The following is a 27,078-nucleotide window of genomic DNA, read 5'->3' as shown; positions in this document are numbered from 1 at the left end:
GCCTTTAGGCTGGAACTCAATTTGTTGCTTTTTTTTTTATTAGCAGCACCGCCAATCTCTGCAAGAACACAATCTATTGCTGAAACCATGAAAGTGATGTACATCTCTCACACTAGTTCTCTCCTCTTGGTTTACCACATGAATTTAGTGGTAGTGTGGCGATAACCCCATTATTTGAGGTTCGTAGAACCCCAAATAGAGGTCTTTAGACTTGTGCTTATAACTTATTGTACAACGGCAATGGTCAACAACTCACTTTGACTGGTAAGCATGTCTTCGTTCTCTTCCTCTCCACAATGGGGAGCACAAACGATAGGACTTTCCTTTACTTTTCCATTCACTAAGCGAGCGTTTCCATTGCAGCAATTATTTGATCAAATTGAGGATGTGATTTGTCTCCAGCATAAAATGTATGAACCTTGCCATGCAAAACAATTATGCTGCATGCTGGTGTCTTCTTCAAACTTTTTTCTTTCATCATTCTTTGCACCTTTGTTACCTTGTCCCACAAGCCAACCTCAGCATACATGTTTGACAGCAGGACATAGTATCCAGGATATGTGGGCTCTAAGATGAAAAGATGCTCCGCAGCACGTTCTCCAAGCTCGATGCATTTGTGAATTCGACAGGCACCAAGCAAGGCACCCCATACATCAGCATCAGGTTTAACAGGCATAGTTTCGATGAATCTTTCAGCTTCATCTAGATGCCCTGAACGGCCAAGAAGATCAACCATGCACGAATAGTGCTCCATGTTGGGTTCAATTTGATAGATTTGAGTCATGCAATCATAATATTGCCAGCCCTCACTTACAAGACCAGCGTGACTACATGCAGACAAAATATGCACAAAGGTGATGTTGTTTGGCTCCACTCCAATATCTTGCATTTGTGCAAAAAGCTCCAATGTCTGCTTGCCAAGTCCATGTAGTCCATAGCCAGCGAGCATAATATTCCATGAAATCAAATCTTTTTCAGGCATTTTATTGAAAAGCTGTCTTGCCACCTCTAAGTTACCACACCTGGCATACATGTCTATAAGGGAGTTTGTCACAAACACATCCAACTTAAAAAAAAATTTGCTTATGTAATCATGAATCCACTTGCCATGTTCGAGAGCTCCCAAATGGGTACAAGCTGAGATCACACTAGCAATGGCAATTGAGTCTGGTGTGACATTTTCCTGTAGCATTTGATGAAAAAGTTGTAAGGCCTTTCTGGCACATCCATTTTGAGCATACCCAGCAATCATTGCAGTCCATGAGACAACATCTTTCCACAGCATTTTGTCAAACAATTGGCATGCGATTTCTAAACTTCCACACTTAGCATACATATCTATCAGGGAATTCCCCACGAAGGGATCCAAATCAAATCCATTTCTAAGTACAAAATCATGCATGCACTTACCTTGTTTGAGATCTCGCAATTCTGCACACGCAGGCAGAACATTCACCATCGTAACTGAGTCAGCCACTACATGTTCCCATCGCATTTGATAAAAGAGTGCCAAGGCCTCTTTGGCGTGTCCATTTCGGCTGTATCCAGCAATCATGGCATTCCAGGAGACAACATTTCTCAGTGGCACTTCATCAAACACTTGGCGTGCATCATCTATACTCGAAGACTTTGAATACATGTCTACGAGGGAAGTTCTCACAAAAACGTGGGATTCAAATCCACTTCTAATTATCTGACAGTGAATCTTCCTTCCCACTTTCAAAGATGATAACCCGGCAGATGCCTTGAGCACAAAGGCGTAAGTATAGTTGTCTGCCCATATGCCTGCATGTTGCATTTGAGAATACAATGACAAGGCTTCTTCATAGGGTCCATTCCATGCATATCCTCTAAGGATCGAATTCCAGAGGAAAGCATCTCGTTTCTGCATTTTGTCAAACACTTGGCGACCATTGTCCATACTGCTATACCTAGCATACATGTGCACCAGTTTGGTACCTAAAGAGACATTTTGTCCAAGCCCACTGACATGAATGAGAGCATTTAATTGGTTCAGTGATGTGATATTTGTGCACTCTTCTGCTAAAGAAGCGTAAGTAGCAATGACATCCCCAGATATCTGGTTTTTAAATGCAATGCCATTGTCTTTAGACTGAAAAGCATAGTTTAATGATTCTGGGTTTTGTTCCAAAACTACCTGAGAAACTGAAGAAAAATTGTTTGTGAAGCTTGCGAAAGAACGAAATGGGCAGGGCAACAATAAAAACCTTGTGGGAACTTTTCTTGAAACAGCATTGCTAAGAACCATTTAGCATGACGATCGCGATTTTATTTTTTGAATCGGTTACTGCGTTTTCCCTCGCCCACATTGAAATGTGAGTTGATGGATTACTCGTTTTGATGGAACAAAACAACTGTGGCTGCTATAATAAAATAAAATGTTATGCTTGGATTTGGGTTCATTCATTCAGCTATGCTCCTATCCACCTGGAGAGACGTACTTACAGCGAAGAAAGTGTTGGAGTGAAATGGCGTAACACATTTTTTATAAATAAATAAAAATTAAATTAATTATATAAATAGAAGAAACTAATGTAAATAAAATAAAATAAAATAAACTTTTAATTAATTTTAAAGTAAAATAAAATAAATTAGTTATATTCAGAATATTATACTTCATCAATAAAATTTTATCAGATTTGTGTCTGTTGTTTTTTATAAATAAATTATCTTAGTCATCTATTTATTTTAAATTTAATTTTTTTTTTTAATTATAAATATTTTATCAAATTATAAAACTTATGTTATGTTATTTTATCAATATTAAAAAATTATGTTATATTTAATAATCATAAGAATAATATGGATAAATATATCCTTAAAAAAAAAAAATTAAATATTAAATAATAAATTTTCACTCAATCCTTCTAGTGTCTCTTTTTACCTATAAACGTGCATGCTAGAAGTCCTCATTTTGAAATAGTTAAAAAGCATGCTTTTCTTGTCTATGTTCATCTCACAATCAAGTTTCTATATCAATCCCTATTTTAGCGATTTTTTTTCAAAGAGTTGACATGTAGATCTTTATCTACTAGTAATTGCACCTTGGTGTGCAATAGGCATGCCAATTACGTGTGAAAGGTGAATTAAGGAAAATTTTGGTTTATTTTTTACATACGTTTGTGCGATACATGAGGTCAATTGGTAGGCCGTTTGACAAATAATGTTGTTTGTGCAAGAAAGGTCTGAATGAAGAAGTGATAGCTTCAAATCAACTATGCATCCACTTATAGGATCCAAGCACAACTAAAACAAAATCTCTAATGTAGTGTCACAAATTGCACCTAGTGCACTTCTGCATTAAGTCCAGTATAGAATTTTACCACTCTGATATCAGGAATCCTAAAATGAAGTAGCACTAATCACCCTTGAGCTAGATTTGGGGTTAATTTGGTAGGTTGATAGTGCGATGCACAGACATCTACATGATGCGCAAATGTTCCGATAATATCTTGAATTTAAACAAGCATATTCTGCATCAAACCTTTGCTAACGCATGTCCCTTGGCTTGTGTGCATCCAAAACGGCGGCTCCCACCCATGCTGAGCAACAAAACACTTTGTTCTTCCTTATTTTTGCAAGAACTCACTCTTGGCTCTCTTGCTCTCACAATTTAAGCAAAGCTCTACCAAAATGCACACTTAATATCACAATAACTTGGTCTTCTCTCAAGACACGATCATGTTATTATCTCAAGAGAGGGGTCACGATTGTGTAACACTCTTCTTCTCTCTTATCTATTGCTATCTTGTTGTAAAGTGGAAAACTGGAGGCTTAGCAAATTCACCACTTGAAAAGGAGAATTCACTAAGTCAATTTTCGCTTGGAGGACTTTACATTCAAAAGACGGGATAAATCCACTAGATCCAATCCTCAATGACACAAGGACTGAATACTAAGTAGATTCATTGTGTTAGGTATGTGTATGACCCTCTTTTGTAAGTTCAATAAGTAAAGTGTTGAAGTTGAAGACAAAATGAGCGGAAATAGTGAGCTAGAGATTTGGGATTTCGTCGTGCACCTCAATTTGAGAAGTTTGAGATGATTTGGAGCTACTCTGCGAAATCTATCAAAAGTTGTAGGGATCGTGTATCCAAACCAAGTCGCCCTCCTATTGGTCCTCTGAACTTTCCGCATGTCAAAAAGGGTTTTTCCATCTCTGCAAATAAAGCTTAATTTCAGAAGTATGGTTGCGCACCTGCTTCCTGCACACAGAAAGAAGAGGATAGGGGTTGGGAATAGGGGTTTGCCTAAGTCAAACCCTGGTTTGGAATCAACCTTGAATGAAATACTGCAAATGCTTGAAATAAATGATGGAAAGGTATACCTTCAGATCTGCAATAGATGATGATGATGCTTTGCTTCTTAGAATGTAATCACATATTTTGTATGAAATGGCATGAACATGACAAAACCCTAACCCACACACATACTTGCAAATGAATGATGTAATGTTGCTCCAACAGATAGATGAAGAATATGTAGCCTTGAGAAATGTTGGATGAAGAATGCTTGAATGCTTGATGTAGTCTCCATGCCTTATGATCGCTATCATTTTCTCTTATGTATGATTGGCAGGGGGCAAATGAGATGGGAAAATCTCCTTATATACCTGTATGTTGTCAAATATTTAATTTTCTGACATATGCCAACATGGGGGATTTATTTCTCGCTTAAATTTGAGATAGGGCCTTGGGGCCAAAATAGGGCCCAATTAGGGAGGACCATACCGACACGAGAGAAGATGTTGTAAGGGATACCCACAATGAGATAATTCACTTGGATGAAAATGCTAGCACTGAAGATGATGTTTCTAGGAAGAAAAGAAAAAGAAAAGTAAAAATGGGGCGGGAGTGGGAAATGACAAGGAGCTTTAAGCTTGATTGGGTAGAAAAGTACCCATTCCTTGAACCAGTCCCAAACAATGATGAACAACCAACATATTGCAGGTGTAAGATTTGTAGCTAGAAAACTAAAAGAGAGAAGAAGTTGCAACTAAAGCTTGACACCATAGAAAAACATATGTTAAGCCCAATATGGAAAGCTAATGTACTGAGAGGGGAGGGGTGAATCAATACTTCAAATCATTTTAAAAACAGTATCTTTACTGTTATGCATAAACCAAAACCTGTTGCAACATAACATAAAGCTAAAACAAATAAATAACAATCATACATGATTCACTCCATAACACATATATTTTGGTTACGCAGAAACTCTTGGTTAGAGAGAAAAACTGTGGTGGGGATGGCACCCACAACTTCACTACTGCAATAATAAAGAGTGCTTGGTTAAAGCTACATGTTTAGCTATTTCTGATAGCTTACCCTGTTGGGAGTATCAAGATCTGTTAGATCTACCTTGCTAAAGGATTTTACAACACTTAAACTAAATGTTGTACCTGGTTAGAGGCTTTACAATTTATAGACTTGGTTAGAGTCTTTTACCCTGTTAAAGGTTTCTCTTACAACTTCAAAATATTTCAATAAAATCTTTACAAATATCTGCAACTTTACATCTGGAATGTTATAGCAGATTCTATGTGCTCAAAATAAGATTACCTTGCTTATAGCATACCTCGGTAACCCATAAAGTAACTCGATAAACCCTTTTGTTTACTCTGTTCTTTGACTGTTCTCTGAAATCCTTCTCGGTGACCTCTGTGTCTTTGTAACAGTCATAACACTTAGTGCTTTCTCATGTATCACACATGTCTTGCTTCATACACCTCTGTATATCTCTGTCTCTCACACTTCTATCCTTAATCCATGCTGTATAAATAGATCTCTTATGTCGGTGATCTGATGCATTGCTTCGATCTTACAAACATGATTTATCGAATGAATAACTATACAAAATATTTCATTGGATAAATGACCTCAAAATCATACACAATCTTTAAGTGCAATTTCCAATGTGATAACGGTTCTATGTTCCTCGATCTTGTAACACATTTTCATATGTGTGTCCAGGTTCAATGAATCTGGTAACACGTTTCACTCGATGTATCATTATTTCTGCTCGGTAGACATGGAATGATACTCGGTAGACAGCTCGGTGCATACTGGGCTTTGTGAATACTTTCTTTTTTTTAACCGACTGTTTTGTTCATACCGACTGAATATTTCGGTAGTAGTAACCGACTAGAGTATATAGAATGACTTTGGATGTAAAACTAATGACAACTTGATAAGTAGTAACAATCTCCCCTTTTGACATTAGTTGAGATGTTTGACAAAACTACTTTCAAAGTCATAACTCAAAAATCTATATACTTACAAAATTTGACTAAACAAATAGTCTATACATTAGTCAATGAAATAGTATATTCAGATATACTCCCCTTATCAATATACTGTACAAAATTCTGATTTTGCATGCTCGGTGATCAATGTTCTGTGATAACTGCTCATTTCACTGCTCTGTCAAAATTGACTCTGTTTTGAATACTCTATTTTGCTCGGTATATACTCCCCATGTATACTACACTCCTTTTGTTTGATACTTTGATGCTTTGATACTATATCACTCCCCCTTTTTGACAAACATCAAAATTTAGTTACCATTCGGTGGTGGCAACTGGTCAAAAATGGATTTATACTTTGTCCTTGCATCAGTGAGAGCGACAGAGAGGGCATCCTTAACACTGTCCATGAGTGAATTCTGAGCTGTAATGTCAGCTAACAGTGAATTGAGTCCATCTAATGTGCTTCCCTCTTGTTGAGTGGATAGGGATGTAGCCTTGTTAATCTGCTCTTGGACGGAGGAAAGATGAGGAAGGAATAATGTTTGAAGTGTCATTGTGTCCATCGTTATCTTGTGTTCTTCATTCCTTAGTTCCAATTGTTGAGCCATGAGTTGTTGTAGCTTGGTATAAAAATTCTGAATGGAATTAGGCTCAATGGTCAACTTATTAAAGAGATCGGTGATCTCTTTCTCAATCACTTCAGTTTTATTCTTGATATCTTTAATAAATAAAGAGAATGTACAGAGTTTCTAAAATAAATAAAGAATGTGTTTGAGTTGAGGGGTCAACTCAACAATAAATTTGACAAGTTTAACTTTGCCAATGGCAATAGCTTTCTGTACTTCTTCAATCATTTTTGCAGTGAGCTCCTTGTCCTTTAATTTGCTCAAATATTCCGATGCATCTACTCCAGATGTCTCTATCTTAGTTAGGAGTTCATCCAGTTGTATATGGATGGCTGCATCTGTTGTCACTGTAGCTTTAGGTAGCATGTCGGTTAAGAGTGATTTCACCTTCTAAAGTACTTTCTTTTTCTTTTGAATAGCCATTTGCTTCTCTTGTTCGACTTTGGCTTTGCATAGTTCACTGAAATCAATGAGTGCTTGCCCCTTTAATTTGGATATATCAACATTGGGCAACACTATTGGTTTTGACAAATCTACTTTGAAACTATGCTTTTTCATCTTCTTTTCTTTACCTTTCACCGATTGAACTAAGATAATGGCTTGTGAGGCTTGATGACCCTCGGTAGGTTGCTCAGTAGAGGCAACACTTTGGTCGGTTTCTTTAGCCTCTGTAGTGTCCTTTGGTGTCTCGGTTGCAACATTTTCAGTGTTAGAAGGTGCTTGTGAGGTCTGTTCTTGAGAAGTACCTTCTCCTGTTGTAGACTTGTGACCTTCGGTGCCTTGTTCTATATCCTAAGGGGCCTTGATTGAGACAAGTTGATTGACCAGAGGATAGGACTGAACTTGTTCCAAAACTAACTCACTAGATACAAGTTGGGCATAAGCATTCCCTTCTATCATTTCATGTTCTGGTGCCTCTGTATCCATGATATCTTCATCTACTTGTATGGTGTCAGTAGGGACTTTCTCGGTGACATCAGGATCTTGCTCAGTGACATCAACTATTTCAACTGTAGCTTGCTCACCAGCATCCTTGATTCTAAAGATTTCCCGTCATTTTTCCTTGGTCTCTTTCTCTACTTCCAGATAAAGCCCAATCATCAATTTTAAAGCTTTTTGCTTGACTAGGAAGTTTTTGTGGTAGTTTGTCAGATTTTCTTTGATTTCATCTACCGACATGTCTGGAAAGAGATGTACCAGACTTCTTTCTCTAATCTATTTTTCCGAGTCCATTGCATATTTCCACCTGTTATCAATATGTACATACAATTCTTTTGGAAGAGAATTAGATACTTCCAATGGGACCAATCGGAATTTCAGAAGTGTGCAGATGACAACTTCTTCTATTTGTCTCTTTCGGCATCATTTCTGGATTCATACTTAACATATCTGAATGATCCAAATACACCATATTGCTTCAGATTAGCACAAAAATTTTCAACACTATGTACATTTACCTTCTTGCTCTTGACAATCTGAAATTTGCTTGCATCTTCAGATTCAGTGTCACTAGACTCTTTTGCCAAAATGAGTCTTCGAGTAGATTTCTTGTAAGTTTTTGTTACCTTGGGTGGGGCAACACTCTTTGTTTTCTTACTCAGTGATGCTGCAGATGCTCGTGTGTTAGGTCGCTTTGCTGGAGGAGTTGGTGAGGCCTTTGATGTATCCTATTTCTTTCTTTTCAGCACTTTTCCCTTAGGCAATTCGGTGCTCAGTGTTATAGCTTCCTCTTGGGCTTCAGATTCCTCTTCGGTAATGGCTATAGTGCCTTTGACAGGTGTGGAGGAAGAATCTTCTCCAAATTTCTCTGTTAATGCCTTTGACAAGTGTGGAGGAAGAATCTTCTCCAAATTTCTCTGTTAATGCCTTTATCATCTTTTTTGCCTTCCTTGTAGCTTTGGGTACTACAATGATCATTTTTACTTTTTCCTTCACTTCTTCATATGTTCCATACCTCAGCTCGGTAGCATGCCTTGGTAATGTAAGAAATGCATCAATTTTTTGTTGTGTGATGTCAAAATCAATCTCGTAACCCATAGGTGGCAAAGATTGAGTTCTTCGTTCCACAGCATTCACATAACAGTAATCAATGTCCACTTCAAAACATATGTCATCTTTGTATTTCTCCACTAGCTTAGGTGGAATCCGGTACCTGTTATGCATCCTTTCTTGAAACTTGCTGAAATAATCATCCATAATATCATTAAAATTATCACCTAGCTTCTTGATGAAGTCATTGACCTGATGAGTGATTGGTCGGTGTAGCTCCCAAACAACTTTACCGACTGATGGAAAGAATTTTTCAAAATAGAAAAACATGCATATTAACAGTGATCCAAACTTTAGTGTATTGGCCGAATTGTTCTTCTTTGGCTTCCTTATGGTGTTCAAATTCTCAAATAGGTTTTTCAGCAACACCTCACATAAATCAATTTTCATGCCTTTCTTCACAATTTTATATGTTGTCTATTGATGCACAGGGTACATTGTTTTCCCTTGCTAATTGGAAGAAACAGTAACCTATTACTCTAATGGCAAACTTTAGTTCTGCATCAGTGACATTGTTCAATTTCAGTCCTCTGCAATCTGATTCTACTCTGGTTAAACTGATCAATTCCTTCTGTGATGTCATTTTCTGAGCTCGGGCATGATCATAAATAGGGTAACCGGTGATCAAATGAATGATTTCCTTGGTGATCTTAAACGGTTGCTCTTCTAGCCACATAAAGTCATCATGAACTCTACTCAAAACAAACTTGACCCACTGGGGTTTGAATACATGGGGATAGGTTAGGGCTTCAGTCAATCTCTTGATCTTAATATGCTCATACTTGCTATCCATTTTACCATCGGTGCACAATTCATCATATGTGTCTTTGATTTCAACGTGACCTAGTTCTTCAACTTGACATTTGGTGAAGAATCTCACATCCTCAACTAATAAAACTCTATCCGGGATGAGTGAAAATGCGGTTTTGTCATCCGGTTCAGATGCAATTTTGGGAGTTAAAGAGTATTTCAGTGAGGGCTTTTCGATGTTCTCAACAACAACGGGATTCTGGATCTTAGGTGCCATTGTAGATTTCAGATAAGAATTAACAAAAGATCCTCAGGGTTTGAAGATTTTCAAACGACAGACGCTTCACACTTAGCAGATAATAACAACTTGATATGATCGGTAAACCAGCTTAACAATGCGTTGAGATTGATGTAAATACCTTGAATTTTTCTTTGGAGGTGGTTTGATCGCCTTTGATTCGCTTTGCTCTACTTTCTTGAATACTTGGTGAGTGAAAAATGACCGCGTAAATGCTTTAAGTACACAATATACCTTATCGGGCTCCATGCAGGTTAGGTTAAAAACATTAAATGCACTCGATTCCACTAAACTTTCTTTCCTTTTTGCGCTTTAACCGAGTAACCAGACTTCCTTCATTTACCGACTTGGCAGGCTTCCTGTATTCACCGACTTGACAGTCTTCCTGTATAGTGCTCCAAAAGACTTTGATAGAATTTCAAACTTACTAATACATCTTTAACTATGCATATTTTGACTTCAGTACATAATAAAATAGGAACTGTTAAGATTTGACCTTTTAGAGAATGCAATCCCTTCATACCTTTACCAATTAATTTGGAATAGGTGCACCTAACTCGGTAGGTAAGGTGCTTTCTTCATTTGACACAATTTCTTTCTTTTTCCAAATCATCTGTAATTTTTCTTTTATTTCCTCAGTGTCTCCTCTAGGTTGATCTCTACAATCTCTAACCAAGTGTCCAACTTTGTGACAATGAAAACATGCCATACCAGGATTTCTCCATGATCTTTGGTTGTTCATTCTAAACCTTATAAAGCAGTTGGCACTTATATGTCCATATCTTCCACAACATTCACACCATATCCTTGTATTGTAATCCCATGGTACTGCAGAATATTATCGGTAAGGATCTGTGTGAGTTCGGTAACCTCCAGTATTTGCTCGGTGTGCAGACCACATTTAGTTCTTTTGCTTAAGCCAACACTTCTCGGTACTATGTCCATATCTATTGCAGTTTTTACAAAACCCTTTGAATTTTGCCTTCAAATAATTCTTAACAGACTTTGTCCTACATTGGTTAAATGTGTGACCATATTTATTGCAATTGTAACAATAACCATTAGACTTAGTGACATTCGGTTGCTTACCTTTTCTGATTTGGCACATTTTAGTAGTATGACCTTGATTTCCACAGTAGTTGCAAATAGGATTCTTTCTTTTGATGTGCTTCTTGTTTCCAGCTTGCTTTGATGATTCTCCTCTTTCTGTTGTATGAATTCCCTTCTCGATAGAGTCTTTTCCTTTGTAATCGAGTCCAGCTTCTTTGTTGGGTGTTCTTGTATTCATCTGGTCATCCAACATCTTTGATGCTTCATAGCTCTTCTTTAGTGTTTCCTTGGATTTCTTTTCTGTTTCAAGTTCATTGGTCAACCTTGATATTTCAAGTTTCAATGCTTGATTCTCATCATCTTTCAAATTTGCTTCATGATGTGCATAACCTAATTGATCTGACAGATTTTGTTGAATCCCAATCAACCTTATGATTTCATCATTCTTTTCAGATACTAATGCTTCAAGCTGTTGTTTTTCTCTTTCTAGATCTCTTACTTTATCCTCAACTGTCCTCAATGCATCAAGATTCTCAGTCATCTGTGTGCTAAAATGTTCATGTCCTCTTTTCATTGCTTTTAGTTGATCAGCCAGTGCTTTGTTCTTTTCTTTCAATACTCCAATCATTTCTTCAGTCTCTTCAGATATACTGTTCTCAGATGATGTCTCAATTTGTTCCACTAACTCTTGAGAGTCCTGCAAATCATCAGATAATCTTCTTCTCACTTTCAATGATTTTTGCATTTGTCTTTGCATGTCTGCAATCACTTGATTAGCATGATCCAGCTCTTCTTGCAGATACACAATTTTCCAAGATTGTTTATGACCTTCCATTGATAAGATCCTTCTCTTTAGGTTGTTAAACCTTTTTCTAGGATTCAAGCTCTGATACCAATTGTTAGGCCCAATATGGAAAGCTAATGTACTAAGAGGGGAGGGGTGAATCAGTACTTCAAATCATTTTAACAACAATATCTTTACTATTATGCATAAACCAAAACCTGTTGCAACATAACATAAAGCTAAATCAAATAAATAACAATCATACATGATTCACTCCATAACACATATATTTTGGTTACGTAGAAACTCTTGGTTAGAGAGAAAAACTGTGGTGGGGATGGCACCCACAACTTCACTATTGCAATAATAAAGAGTGCTTGGTTAGAGCTACATGTTTAGCTATTTCTGATAGCTTACCCTGTTAGGAGTATCAAGATCTGTTAGATCTACCTTGCTAAAGGATTTTACAACACTTAAACTAAATGTTGTACCTGGTTAGAGGCTTTACAATTTATAGACTTGGTTAGAGTCTTTTACACTGTTAAAGGTTTCTCTTACAACTTCAAAATATTTCAATAAAATCTTTACAAATATCTGCAACTTTAGATCTGGAATGTTATAGCAGATTCTATGTGCTCAAAATAAGATTACCTTGCTTATAGCATACCTCGGTAACCCATAAAGTAACTCGATAAACCCTTCTGTTTACTCTGTTCTTTGACTATTCTCTGAAATCCTTCTTGGTGACCTCTGTGTCTCTGTAACAGTCATAACACTTAGTGCTTTCTCATGTATCACACATGTCTTGCTTCATACACCTCTGTATATCTCTGTCTCTCACACTTCTATCCTTAATCCATGTTGTATAAATAGATATCTTATGTCGGTGATCTGATGCATTGCTTCGATCTTACAAACATGATTTATCGAATGAATAACTATACAAAATATTTCATTGGATAAATGACCTCAAAATCATACACAATCTTTAAGTGCAATTTCCAATGTGATAACGGTTCTATGTTCCTCGATCTTGTAACACGTTTTCATATGTGTGTCCAGGTTCAATGAATCTGGTAACACGTTTCACTCGGTGTATCATTATTTCTGCTTGGTAGACATGGAATGATACTCGATAGACAACTCGGTGCATACTGGGCTTTGTGAATACTTTCTTTTTTTTAACCGACTGTTCTGTTCATACTGACTGAATATTTTGGTAGTAGTAACCAACTAGAGTATAGAGAATGACTTTGGATGTAAAACTAATGACAACTTGATAAGTAGTAACAACATATTGGTAAGGTTTATGAAAAACAGATCATCGACGGAAAGGAAACACTAGTAGTAAGATGGAAACCAAAGGAAGAATGTCTTCATGTTAAGTATGTCACAGAATATGAAGAGCATAACCACAAAATGACATTGATTGGTAATAGTGGAAATAGAATCAAGGTTGGGCTTGAACATGCAACGAAAGATGCAAATTTGGCAAAGACTATTCAAATGAGTATTATTTTTTATATTTTGTTCAGAGGGTTTCCTATAACATGCTTGGCCTTGGATGGTCTATATTCAGATCTAATAGGGTGAAGCCCAAATTTTTTTAGGTGGCAGATAATTACAGATTGGAATCATGCTGAAATTGTTTTACATTTCAATGCAAAAAATGAGTTATGTGTCTTTGTAAAAAGATTTCAGATACCAATGCACCAATCTAAGACGAGCAAGTGAGGGAAAGCACTACCAGTTAAAAAGGAAGATTTTGATAGGATTGTTAAATTTGTTAGTGATAATTGTCTATTGCATACGAACTTTCAACTGAGATTCATGAAAGATTCCCTCAAGAAGAAATACTTGAAGCCATGGGTTGTGTGTATCCTCAATTTTGGCATTCATTTGGAGATAATCCAAATTATGCAAAGGTGTTTCATAAAAAACTAGAGGAATTGATATTGACATTTTCAAAAGATGCAGATTGCAATGGACAACCAATAGAAGGAATTTTAAATCCAGATCATCTTAAAAACAATGTAAACGCTTTGCATTGTGTATGAAATAGTAGTTGGAAAACTTCGAGAATCCATTTGAACCTGGATCAATAACAAGGCTTTGGAAAAGGATAGATTAGAGTAAAGTATTGCATACTTCAATACCAGAATATTTCAAATTTGTTGATTTATGTCAAACAATGATATTGGGGTCGATGGAAGATGAGAGAGTTTTCAGTGCATTGGGGCTTTTGAAATCAAAGGTCAGAAACAAACTAGACAAAAATTTGGAAACTTGCTTGAGGTTGTTTGTAACTCGGTATAATATCAGAGATTTTCCTTATGATAGGGCACATCAAATCTGGCATTCCATGTGCAAAAGATGAGGGTTGTACAACACTTCAAAAGCTGGTGGTGCTACTGCTAGTGCTGAGACAAACGATGGATCTCAGAGTTAGCATGAAATTGAAGACAAAGAAATTTTTGAATACCCGACTTAGAAAGAAGATGGACCTATTAGTACTAGTCAAGCTCAAGATCTTGAGTCCATTTAGGATGTAGAAGCCTTAGAGTCGAGACTGAGCCAATGAAGTGAATTAGCAGTCAGTTTTTAGGTATTTATACTGCACTTCTTGAGTCATATTAGTTATTACAATTTACAAGTAACAAAACTATAGTTGTTGTTGATGACTTTTTATATTGTATTCCTTGAAATTGTCAATCAGAACGGAGACTTATTTCATATTTTTGATTGTGAATTTGAATTATTAGTAAACAATGAGAATTTAGTTTTTGATAGTTGTTTGTAACTGCATGTTGATTGTTACTATATATTTTAGTTCTAGTTTTAGAAATTTAGAGTCTTGACTCTTAGAGCTAAGAGAATATATTTAGTTCTGCATGAAGTTTGAATATATATTATCTTTGGTAAATTGGTTCCACATTATGCTTAACATGAAATGCAACAATTTGTGTCACAAGATCTATAAAATTATTTATATTGCATAATTGTTAGAACCTTTCTACATTAAATGCTTAACATGATGTTAGAACACCATTTTTTCCATTTTTTCCAAATGCCAACTCCGGGGCTCAAAATGTCCTCTGTGATCATAATCTTCGTCTTAAAATATGATTCTTCAAATTGTCCAAATTCAAAAATCCCCAATACCGTTCATATCGGGAAGACCAGACAAAGTTTGTCTGACTTCAAGGGTCACACCTGTTAGGACTGCAATTTTTTTGGCTAAGTCATGTCGAGCTTCGATTCATGTCGTGGGTTTATCCTCTGGTTTTATGGAAGTATCTTTTCCCGAGTTCTAGTCATGTTCATGGCGATTAGGTTTTTGTGTTTGTTTTTTGCGTTTGTTGGCTAGTTGTCGTGCGTTGAAAATCTAAGTTGTCCTCTCTTTATTTGTCCATGTTAGCGTCAAATGTGGTCAAACGATCGGTCAAACATGTTTAATGTTTCATCTCTAACTCGTGGATCAATTTTATGTTTAACATTTTAAGTGGTGAGTTAGCGAGTGTTGGTTTGGGTTCGAATCGCAAGGTCTCTAGCTTTTTGGGTGTTAGCATTTTATGTTAGCGAGATGGAGATTGTTAATGAAATCGCTTTTGTCGCGAGGTCTCAAGTTGGTCTGATGTCATGCATTATTGTTGCGAGAGTTAGCAAGTAAGTCATTTCATACAGTTATCGCTAGCTCTCATGTTTGTTTAATGTTAGCATTTTTAGGTCGCGAGCTAGCGACTAGACATTTTGTGGTTAAGTTTTATGGTTATCGCCAACTCGCGAGGTTAAATGTTTGAAGACATGATCAAGCCGCGAGCTGGCGACAAGTTGGTTTGGGTTTAAATCTCGAGGTCTCTAGTTTTTTAAGTGTTAGTGTTTTATGTTAGCGAGTTGGATATTGTTAATGAAATTGCTTTGGTCGCGAGGTCTCGAGTTGGTCTGATGTCATGCATTATTGCCGCGAGAGTTAGCAAGTAAGTCATTTCATACAGTTGTCACTAGCTCTTATGTTTGTTTAATGTTAGCATTTGTAGGTCGCGAGCTAGCGACTAGACAGTTTGTGGTTAAGTTTTATGGTTATCACCAGCTCGCGAGGTTAAATGTCTGAAGAGGTGATCAAGTCGCGAGCTAGCGACAAGTTGGTTTGGGTTTACATCGCGAGGTCTCTAGCTTTTTGGGTGTTAGCATTTTATGTTAGCGAGCTGGAGATTGTTAATGAAATTGCTTTGGTCGCGAGGTCTCGAGTTGGTATGAGGTCATGCATTATAGTCGTGAGAGTTAGCGAGTAAGTCATTTCATACAGTTGTCGTTAGCTCTCATGTTTGTTTAATGTTAGAATTTTTTAGGTCGCGAACAAGCGATTAGACAATTTGTTGTTAAGTTTTATGGTTATCGCCAACTCGTGAGGTTAAATGTCTGAAGACGTGATCAAGTTGCGAGCTTGCGAGTGAAGTGCTAGTGGTTAAGAGATAAACAGTTTTATGTTGGTGATTACGCGACAAGGGTTAGAGTTACCACTATCTCCAAGTTGTTGCGGTGATGAGGACTTAACATTTTGAGGTCGAGAATTGGCAAGTGGTGGTTCACTTGCCCTCAGTCGCTAGCTCTCGAGGTTATGAAGGCTTAGCATTTTTATCTTGCAAGCTGGAGATAGAGTCGTAAGGGCTTGTCACTAGGTCGTGGGATTTTCTAACGGGCAGTCTTTCAGGCAAAGGACTCACGACTGTGTGCCATGTGTTTTAATGACTTGACGGGGACTGTTGAGGTGTATGGAAACAAAGGGTTGGGACAAATGACGAATTGACGTGTGGATTATTTTGGCACCTTTTACTGAGTAAATACTAAAGTAAACTTTCATTCTAAAATAGTTTCTAAATTTTGCATACAACTCATTATGATGTTATTAATTTTATGGCTAGTTTGCAGTTTTAAATTTTTAATGGCCGAATACATGAGCATTAATGGCCGAGATGGCGACCAGTTCTTTCAAGGCCAAAAAATTATAAAGGGAGGATTGTGTTAAAGATTTTGCACACTCGCAATGATTTATGAGCCTTAGTCCAAGTGTTGACGGCATGAGTAGTAGCTTTCTCTTTGTAACTGCAAGTTGTAGGCCCTAGGGTTGTGAAGGTGTCAAGTTCTCTGGTATAGCCGTAATTGTGAAGAATTTGAAGTTGTGTTCTTTAAGAAGATGAGTAGAGTGACAAGTAGCAGCAGTTCTCAGGCGTTGGAGAGGAAATCAACCAAAGAGATGAAGTATTAAGAAGAATTTATTGAATTGCTACCAAGGACATCTAATGGGTTGTCCATGAATGAGTATGCCTAGAAAGACACATGCAGCCAGTGTAGAAACCCGGAGACCCCTGATATTTATGGCGCTTATTTGTTTTCGTACTTCTGGAACAACAGGGTAAAGGGAGTTCCCATGTCTAATCCTTGGGACTTGAACATGGCTAAACTGGTTGTGCCTGATGTATACATGGATGTGGACCTAGTTAGAGAGCTGGCGAAGGCATATTGCCCTATAACTAGGGTAATTTGAAAAAAGGATAAATCTGCCCTAGTTATCATTATTAGGGCCAGTTTTGTTGAATCTTTCCAGATATCTGGTGCAACTTGCATGGATATAGACCTAGATAGAGAAAAGCAGGATTATGAGAATCATAAGAATGTTCTGAAGAAGCACGCAATTCCTCGATACATGCCTAGGTCTGGCAGCCGATCTCTTATTCCAATTCCTGACAATGTGGTGGAGCTGTTTGATTTGAGTACTTTCCATTTCTATATGAAGTGCACAGTTTATGGATTATGTAAGGTGTTGGGGATGGATGGGAGCAGTACGGTGACAGTTGAGCTTATGATGATGGTAATGAACATCCAACACCCAGAAGTCAATACAAATTATGATTATGTGGGATATTTGGTGCAACACATCCATGACACCTTGGTGGACATCCAGAAGAATGCTTATGGGTTATCCCACACTTATGGTTCCCACTTTTGCCAATGAAGGAAATTGGCGAAAGTGGAGAATTTTGTTTATGGGGGGTTCGAGCGAAGTAGGGGTGTTCAAACGGAATACCCTTTGGGGTTCGAGCGAAGCCCCCACTTTGCTCGAACCCCCTCTTTCGAGCAAAGCACCTTTAATGCTTGTTTATGTCATTTTTCAATTATAGCGTGGGGGTTCAATCGAACTCCCCTTCATTCGAACCCCCCTAAAAATGGGGGGTTTGCTCGAACCCCCCTTCGTTCAAACCCCTTTTTTAACACTTCTCTGAAGATTTCTACATTTTTTTGCAGATTTTTGGCCTTGAAACCTCTGCTTGAAGGCTCAAATGGAATGATCTTGACAACCCAAAATGTACTATTGTAGTCCTCAAAGCAAGCTTTCCAATGACTATAATTTTATTACATATTGAGTTTATTATGAACTTGTTTTTTTAATTTTACCAAACATAGGTTTTTCACCGAACATGAACTTCTTTGTTCAACGCATTGGGAAAAATAGGAAACTAATTCAAAAAAATTCTGAAAAATATCTAAGCCCCGAGTATTGATGTCTTCTTTCTAACAAAAAAAAAAATTGAATTTCAATATATATAGAACAAGTTATGTGTTCAAACTTAAACCTATGTCTGAATTATGACTAGTCAGACTTCAAAACTTAATAAAATGAAAAATATTGAACATATCACTATCAAACCAACTGCAAGCCTTGGATATTGATGTTACAAACCAAAATTCGAAAGAATTGAGTTTTTATCATTTATAGAAAAAAATTTATGCATTTTGGGAGGCACATCACTCTTAAAAAATGTAGTTTGTTGTAAAAAACTACTTTTCGAGGGAGATGGAAAAATTAAAAAAAAAATCCTTCAAAAAAAATTGAAAAATATATATGTAGAATCTGCAGACAAAGTGCTACAAATCACTAATTTACATCATCTTCAAATTCTTAATAGTTTAAAATTTATAGTTGTCGGAAGTTGAAGATTATTTTAAAATTGTTCATCTCAGTGTCAAAAGTGGCAAAAAAGTGGGAACCATTATTGTGAGTTCACCCTTCTATCATTAATTTCAGACATTATTCCATATTGATGCACCTGATTTTGTACTACAATGCGGACAAGATGGATAAAGAATTGGTACTAGAGAGTTCGACATGCCTATGCCGGTACAAAAGTGGACACAGGTGTGGAACAGTAGCACTTACGATTCCTCTTTTCTTTATTTTCAAAATTGGATTGTTTTACCTATCACAGATATGTTAGGAACAAAGAAAGAAAGACTTATCCTAGGTGTGAGGAGGCTTTTGAGGCCATAACAGTTTGTCCCTAATTTGGCCCATTACTCATAACGGGGGGGATTTTTATTTATTTGATAATTTTACTATCATGAGGGTATATGGGTGTCCTCAACCCCCACACATTTTACCAAAATTTATTCCAATGAGATTAGTCATAATTGAATTCATTTGGCAGCTCACTTTTGTTGATAAAGAATATTTATTACCTCACAGAAAGGGCACTTTTCTGCCTAGGTTGTGGGTAGTTCATGACTTTAACATTGGCAAAAAAACCTTAGATGAAATTAATAATTGGTTAAAACAATACATAATGGTAACTGCTTATTCTAGGTTTTGTGACCCTGAGCAGTTTATAAAACTTGCACTAAAGAGAATGACACCTTGGGTACAAGTGAAACATCATGAGCCTCTTGATGAAGAGGATGTAGTCAAGATTTTGATGGAAAGGATTGTTGTCCAAGAGAGAAGAAGGAAATGGGGTAATTTGATGAGGTTAGAACAATAATTCAAAGAGAGTGACCCCACGTTTGTTGGTTTTTATCATCAAGAGGGTTATTTTGAAAGAATGGAGAAGATGCTCAATGCTTATGAGGACTTAGCGACTCAAATTCCAGGACAAAAGTAGCCACAAGAATGAAAGGATTAATGGATGTTGAGAGTGGTGATGAGGTAGAATTTGTGAGGGAACCACCTATGAAAAGATGGAAGGTTGAGCAACGAGGAGAATTGGTAAGGAAGGACCCTGCTAAGGCAATGGTTGTTGAGAAAGCTAAATACTTTCAAGCTATCAGACAAAGGTTTAGGGAGAAGCCAGCTGAAGAAGAAGTGGGAGAAGTGGATTTACCTTTGGCTACTCATATGGATGAAAGGATTATGCTATCAAAGTCTTTTATGGAAGATGGTTCTTTCATAAAAATAGATGAGTTCAAAATTTTCCTAATCAAACTTAAGCAGAATGAATTGACAAAAGAATTGGATTTGGGAGAGGGAGGTAAAGAGAAAAATGAACAAATTATTCAAGCCCTCCAGTAGTATGATCCTGATAGTGAGGATTTAACGGTGGAACAAGCAAGATTCCTTGTAGAAAATAGTGGAATGTTGTTGTTGCCTGGGTGGGACATTCACTCCACCTTCATTATTGATCAAATCAGAAGGCAATCGGATCCTCTTTTCAGATCAGAGGTTGATGTAGAATATTATAGACACTTAAAAATAATTATTTTAATTATTTTTAATTCCTCGCATAATTAATTAATTAATTATGTTAATTCAAATTCCTCTCAATATTAATTAAATATAATTAATATTGTCACTATAGCATGTGATTGATTTATTTAATAAATCAATCCCTTTCTTTGTTCTTCTAAAAAATCAAATCCTCACAAATCTTCCTCTTAGCTAATTAATTTCAATTAATTAGTTAACCTACATAATTCCTACAAATCATCTTCTTAATTCATCATTAACCTAATAAATTCTTCTAGAAACTCCCTAAACTCACTTAACATTATTCTTCTAATTTTTTATTCCCTCCACTCATTCTCTCTCCTAGTCAAATTCTCCTACAAATATTAATCCTACCTAACATTTCCTCTAATCCCCCTCCTAATGAGTCATTAATGGCTAATCAGCATGATTAGCCACAAAGTCAACTCTTTGTCCTTTTCATCCAGCCACTAGCTTTAAATGCTCTTTTCCTAGGTGAATGTAAGATTTTCAAAATCACACATTCCTCTAGGCATCCCCTCTCCCAAGGAATTTTTAATCCCTTTTTATTCCTCCAATCCCCATGATATCCTTTTTTGGAGAATTTTTAATTCCTCCAATGCATCTTGTGGAGTGTGGAGATACGAAATGCCTTTAAGGCATATTTCTTGGTTTCCACACCCTCTCTTGGACCTTGTGTGAGCTCACAAGTAAATCTTAGCCCTTCATCTCGAATTCATCCTAGCCATTCATTTTCCTCTCCTCTTCCTATAAAATAGGGCTCCATCCCTTCATTCAAAACATCTTGAAACCCAGTAAGTTTATGCTGCCCTTTTGAGCCCAGGAAATCATCTTGGCAACTTGATCATCTCATCCTTATCATTTTTTAGATCTATTTCATTTGTGCACAACATTGGAGAGCCATCCACATCCTGCAATCAAAGGAGCACATCAAGTGGAGTATTATCAAGGGGCGCCTTCACTTCATCAAGCTTAATCCGAAGGAGAAGGACGCTTGTTGAAGACTCTATTTTTCCAAACTACTAATCAAGTTGTTTTGCAGGATGCTTTTTGAAGACTCTATTTTTCCAAACTACTAATCAGGTTGTTTTGTAGGACGCTTTTTGAAGACTCCATTTTTCAAACTACTAATCAAGTGGTTTTGCAGGTTGCCTAGCTGATTCAACCAAATATTGTGCATTTATTTAAATTAGGCACCTAATGGAATGAACCATTGTCTTATGTGTCTTTGAGAAAAGCGTAAAGGTAGGAAAGTATGCTCTTGTCTTACTAGACGATCAGAAATCCAGACCCTCCAACCTTTTCTTGTTTGATTGTGTGTTTACCTCTAGCGGGCCTGCCCTCCCAACTTGCTCTTTGAGAAGGTAAGAGGGGAATGACCCAAGTGAGTACACCTGGACCTGGGGTTCCCAACTCACTATAATAAATAGGCCATTGACTATGAAAGGGTTAATGGTTGGGGCTATATGAGAGTTCACTCTCACATTGGGTGCTTAGTAGGATCCTAGAGATCTCAATCATGCTTGCGTGACTACTAAGTTCTTGGTGCTTCATTGGGCTATAGGCCTCAATTGCACTTGCGCAACTTTGAAGGGTAGCTCCTAATGGGAAGACTTACTAAATACCTTGTTCATAGTGGCCAGAAACCTTATAGTCATTGGTGCAGGAGGTCGGACCTCTAAAGCAGCCCATATTCTTACGGCCCTTAGTAGAGACACAAAGTTTTCCATGAGGAGTTTTCATGGGAATTGATGCTTGGCTGCCCCGAGAAGTGAGTGCCGTGGAGGGGAGCCAGTGGGGTCAAGCATCTAAGTGTCCACTCTAGGTAAGCATAGATGGGAAACCAATTGGGATTCAATGACTATTGTCCTTGCCAGCCTTAAGAATGTTGTATATGAGCATGAGTGTCTTTGATATAATATGCATTTGATCACTGTGTTTGCTTTGTTTGATACATACTTGCCAAGAGTAGACTAAAAACACATCACTATCCCCAAACACTTTGCAAAAACATTTGCCAAGACACAAACAATCGTCCAAGTCATTACCCACACAAAGTCCAAAATTGCGTCAAAACTTTGTCCGTCCCATTTTTCATAAGCCCAAGAGAGAAGCTAAGAGTCCGTAATCTCCATCAACATTCAAGTTTGTCCTTTGAAACACCAGCTATCGTCCAAATCAAGGTGGTCATATCCCTTCATACAACTTGTCATTCAAATCAATCCTCCATTAAGTCGTATTCATGTCAAAGACAACCTAGTTATCAAGTTTCTTCTAAACCATCACTACCATACCTTCTTCATCAATCATCCTCAAATTTATTAAATCCTTTCATCACAAATTTCTCAAGTCCTTTCATCACAAATTTCTCAAATCCTTTCATCACAAATTTCTCAAGTCCTTTCATCACAAATTTCTTAAATCCTTTCATCAAAAATTTCTTAAGTCCTTTCATCACAAATTTCTTAAATCCTTTCATCCCAAATTTCTTAAGTCCTTTCATCACAAATTTCTTAAGTCCTTTCATCACAAATTTCCTAAGTCTTTTCATCACAAATATCATGTATGGTCGCAACTCGATCCCAAAAGAAAAAGATGGCTGAACAACAATATGGCATGCCAGACATGGGTGTCCTATATGAAGATCCCACGCAAGATCATACACAAAGTGGGCAACCTAGCGATCAAGATCAAAGTCAAAATCTTGACATGGTTAACCAAGATGAACTTTATCTGGAAGTGCAAACTTTCCTAGCGGATTCTTATAACCAAGAGATGATGGAAATTTTATTAAACACAATCCTACTGCACTTCTGAAAACTCTCCTTGAACATGGAGCTCAACTTCTGCCTGAATTTAATAGATCCGCTCTCACCCAACAACCACAAGGAGACCTCACTCCCACACAAAATGTTGCACCTACTATTCAAACTCAATCAATTGTAGCCCCATCAATCATCCAAGCTCAATCAATTCCACCCGCGGTACCTCCCACTGTGGTCTCCATCCCGCCTTCTTCCTCCTTACCATCCATACCACTATCAAATCCGATCTCATCCATTCTCCAACAAACTTCTATACCACCTCCTTCTATTCAACCACAAATTTCTATTCCACAAACTTCCCTTCCTCCCAACAATGTCACAAATTTTATCCGGGCCGTATTCAATCCCGTCACAACAATTGGCGGACCGCAACCAACTGTCCCTCAAACCCCAGCGACATCGGTCATCACATCCCACGTTCCCACCTCCTCATCATATCAATATATTGGTGGTGGTGCACCTTCTTTGGTTCATCCAATTCTTGGGGCAAATACAATTCATCAATATCAAAGTCCACAACAAGACCTTATCAAGGAAATTAAGGACATCAAGAATATCATCAAGAACGTGAAAGAAAGGACTAATAAAAGGAAAGCTTACTCATTCGAAGAGTTTTGCCCTCATCCTTACGACCCGTCTATATCAGTTGCACCATATCCCCCGAGATTTGAGATGCCTAAATTCACCAAGTATGAAGGCAAAGGAGATCCCCGCGACCATGTCCGAGAATTCCACATCTTATGCCAAGAAGTCTCCTATAGTGACCTTTATCTTCGCAGACTCTTTCCCAAGAGTCTCACGAGAGATGCCTTGGCATGGTTCTCATCTTTACCACGAGGTTCCATTGTCTCTTTTCTAGACTTGGCAGAAAAATTTGTGGCCCACTATTCATACAACATGGGTAATGATGTTCCTATGATGGACTTATGTAATACAAAACAAAGGCCCGAAGAAACCTTTGCCAATTTCCTACAAAGATGGTGACATCTTATCAATAAATTCCAGTGGGACATGCCAGAACAACATCAAATTGAGCTATTCCAAAAGAACTTGGTGCCTGATCTTTCAAGACCTTTAATATCTCAATGTATCAAATCCTTCCAAAAATTGACAGATAAGGGCCTCGCCCTCGAACGTGTCTTGTTAGAGGAAGGAACCTTGAAACATTACCAAAAATCAACACAAAGTTCTTCCTCTTATTATAACAACAAGCCAAAATTCTGGTCCAAAAACAAAAATGTGGTCAATGATGGTGTAACTGATGCAAAGCGGGTCCAAACCGTGGCCGCTCCCCCAAAATCCACCACCAATAATCATCAATTCAATAATCGAGACAATCCAAATCAATCCAAAAAACCTCACAACAATGTCTCAATCCAGGGACGACCACCCCGATCGAATAAAAGGACTCCAAGAGATTTCACTCCTCTGGCTGAGCCTATTGAAGTGGTGTTTCAAAAACTTGTCCAAGCAGGTATAGTGGTTTTTCCAATCACTCGCCCGTTTGACCCCAATCAACCTAAACCAAGATGGTATAATGAAAATGAGTATTGTGAATACCATCGTATCAAGGGACATGAAACATGAAAGTGTATGAAACTGAAGATCTACATACAAGATCTCATTGATAGAGGTGAGATTGAGGTAGCAAATGCAAAACTTGGTAATAACAATGACAAACTCAAAATGTAACCGGAACCCTTCTCGAAGCATGACAAACGAAAAGGCTCATCATCTAACACAATGGGTTATGACTATGCTAATCACATAACCGGTTTTGATATTTTATTAGGTCACATTGAACCTGCAGACAATCATGTCAACATCATAACCATCCAAGGAGTCAATTCTCCTTCTTCCCAAAGCAGACCAAATCCTGCTCGGATAGTCATTCAAGGCACCATGCCTTCCACCTCCCATTTCCAGAATGACTACAATGCAACAACACGCTGAGGAAGAGTCACCATCCAAGGAGTTCCTCCCCCACCAAACTGTTACTACTTATCAAATTGCCATTAGTTTTATATACAAAGTCATTCTATATACTCTAGTTGGTTACCACTACTGAAATATTTAGTCGGTATGAACAGCCTAGTCGATTACACAAGGAAAACAGTCACAAAGCCCAATATACACCGCGTTGTCTACTGAGTGTTATTTCATGTCTACCGAGTAGTAAAGATAATACATCGAGTTGATATACACTGAGTGAAACGTGTTACCAGATTCATTGAACCTGGACACACATATGAAAACGTGTTACAAGATCGAGCCACACAGAACCGTTATCACATTGGAAATTGCACATACAAATTTTGTAGAATTTTGAGGTCATCTAACCAACGAAATATTTTGCATGGTTATTTATTCGAGAAATCATGTTTGTAAAATCGAAGCAATGAATCAGATCACCGACATAAGAAGTCTATTTATACAGCATGAATTTAGGGTTAGAAATATATGTGAATGTGAGAAATGTGTGTGCATATGTGTATGAAGAAAGACTTATGTGATACATGAGAAATCACATAGTATTATGACTGTTACAGAGACACAAAGGTCACCGAGAAGGTTATCAGCGAACAGTCAAGGAACAAAGTAAACAAAAAGGGTTTACCGAGTTACTTTATGAGTTACCAAGGTATGCTATAGGCAAGGTAATCTTATTTTGAGCACATAGAATCTTCTATAGCATTTCAGATGTAAAGTTGCAGATATTTGTAAAGTCTTATTGTAATATTTTGAAGTTGTAAGAGAAACCTTTAACAGGGTAAAAGACTCTAATCAAGTCTATAAATTGTAAATCCTCTAACCAGGTGCAGCATATGTATAGTGTTGTAAAATCCTTTAGCAAGGTAGATCTAACAGATCTTGTTACTCCTAACAGGGTAAGCTATCAGAAATAGCTAAATATGTAGCTCTAACCGAGCACTTTTTATTATTGTAGTAGTGAAGTTGTGGGTGCCATCCCCACCGCAGTTTTTCTCTCTAACCAAGAGTTTCTGCGTAACCAAAATATATGTGTTATGGAATGAATCATGTATGATTGTTACTCATTTGTTTTAGCTTTATGTTATGTTACAGTAGTTTTTGGTTTATGCATAATAGTAAAGATATTGTTGAGAAAAGGATTTGAAGTACTGATTCACCCCTCCCCTCTCAGTACATTAGCTTTCCATATTGGGCCTAACAATTGGTATCAGAGCTTGAATCTTGGAAAAGGGTTTAACTACCTAAAGAGAAAGATCTTATCAATGGAAGGCTATAAAAAATCTTGAAGGATTGTGTATCTACAAGAAGAGCTGAATAATAAAAATCAAGTGATTGCAGACATGCAAAGGCAAATGCAAAAATCTCTGAAAGTAAGGAGAAGATTATCTAATGACTTGCAGGATTCTCAAGAGTTAGTGGAACAAATCGAGACATCATCTGAGAACAGTATATCTGAAGAAACTGAATAAATGATTGGAATGTTGAAAGAAAAGAACAAAGCATTGGCTGATCAACTAAAAGCAATGAAAAGAGAACATGAACATTTCAGTACACAGATGACTGAAAATCTAGATGCATTAAGGATAGCCGAGGATAAATCAAGAGATCTACAAAGAGAGAAACAACAACTTGAAGTCTTAGTATCTGATAAGAATGATGAAATCATAAGGCTAACTGGTATTCAACAAAATCTGACAGATCAACTAGGTTATACACATCATGAAGCAAATCTGAAAGATGATGAGAATCAAGCATTGAAACTTGAAGTATCAAGGTTGAGCAATGAACTTGAAACAGAGAAGAAATCCAAGGAAACATTGAAGAAGAGTTATGAAGCATCAAAGATGTTGGATGAGCAACTGAACACAAGACGACCCTACAAAGAAGGAGGACTTGGTCA

The 27,078-nt window shown here is 37.3% G+C and overlaps 1 protein-coding gene across 1 annotated transcript; it reads right to left on the bottom strand.

The window, feature by feature from the left end:
* Window positions 1–340: 340 nt before the first annotated feature.
* On the bottom strand, window positions 341–2,269 carry LOC131069065 (pentatricopeptide repeat-containing protein At3g12770). Its single transcript, XM_058004377.2, has one exon. It carries the CDS (start codon window positions 2,267–2,269, stop codon window positions 341–343), a length of 1,929 nt encoding a protein of 642 aa, XP_057860360.2.
* Between the last annotated feature and the right edge of the window lie 24,809 nt (window positions 2,270–27,078).

This window comes from Cryptomeria japonica, chromosome 1, assembly GCF_030272615.1.
Source record: "Cryptomeria japonica chromosome 1, Sugi_1.0, whole genome shotgun sequence".
Classification (NCBI taxonomy): domain Eukaryota; kingdom Viridiplantae; phylum Streptophyta; class Pinopsida; order Cupressales; family Cupressaceae; genus Cryptomeria; species Cryptomeria japonica.
The sequence above is the reverse complement of the archived record's forward strand: the minus strand, read 5'-3'. Positions and strand labels throughout refer to the sequence as shown.

Bases quoted from the DNA above. Each gene is read 5' to 3' on its own strand.
- LOC131069065 (XM_058004377.2), bottom strand. From the start codon at position 2,269: ATGGTTCTTAGCAATGCTGTTTCAAGAAAAGTTCCCACAAGGTTTTTA.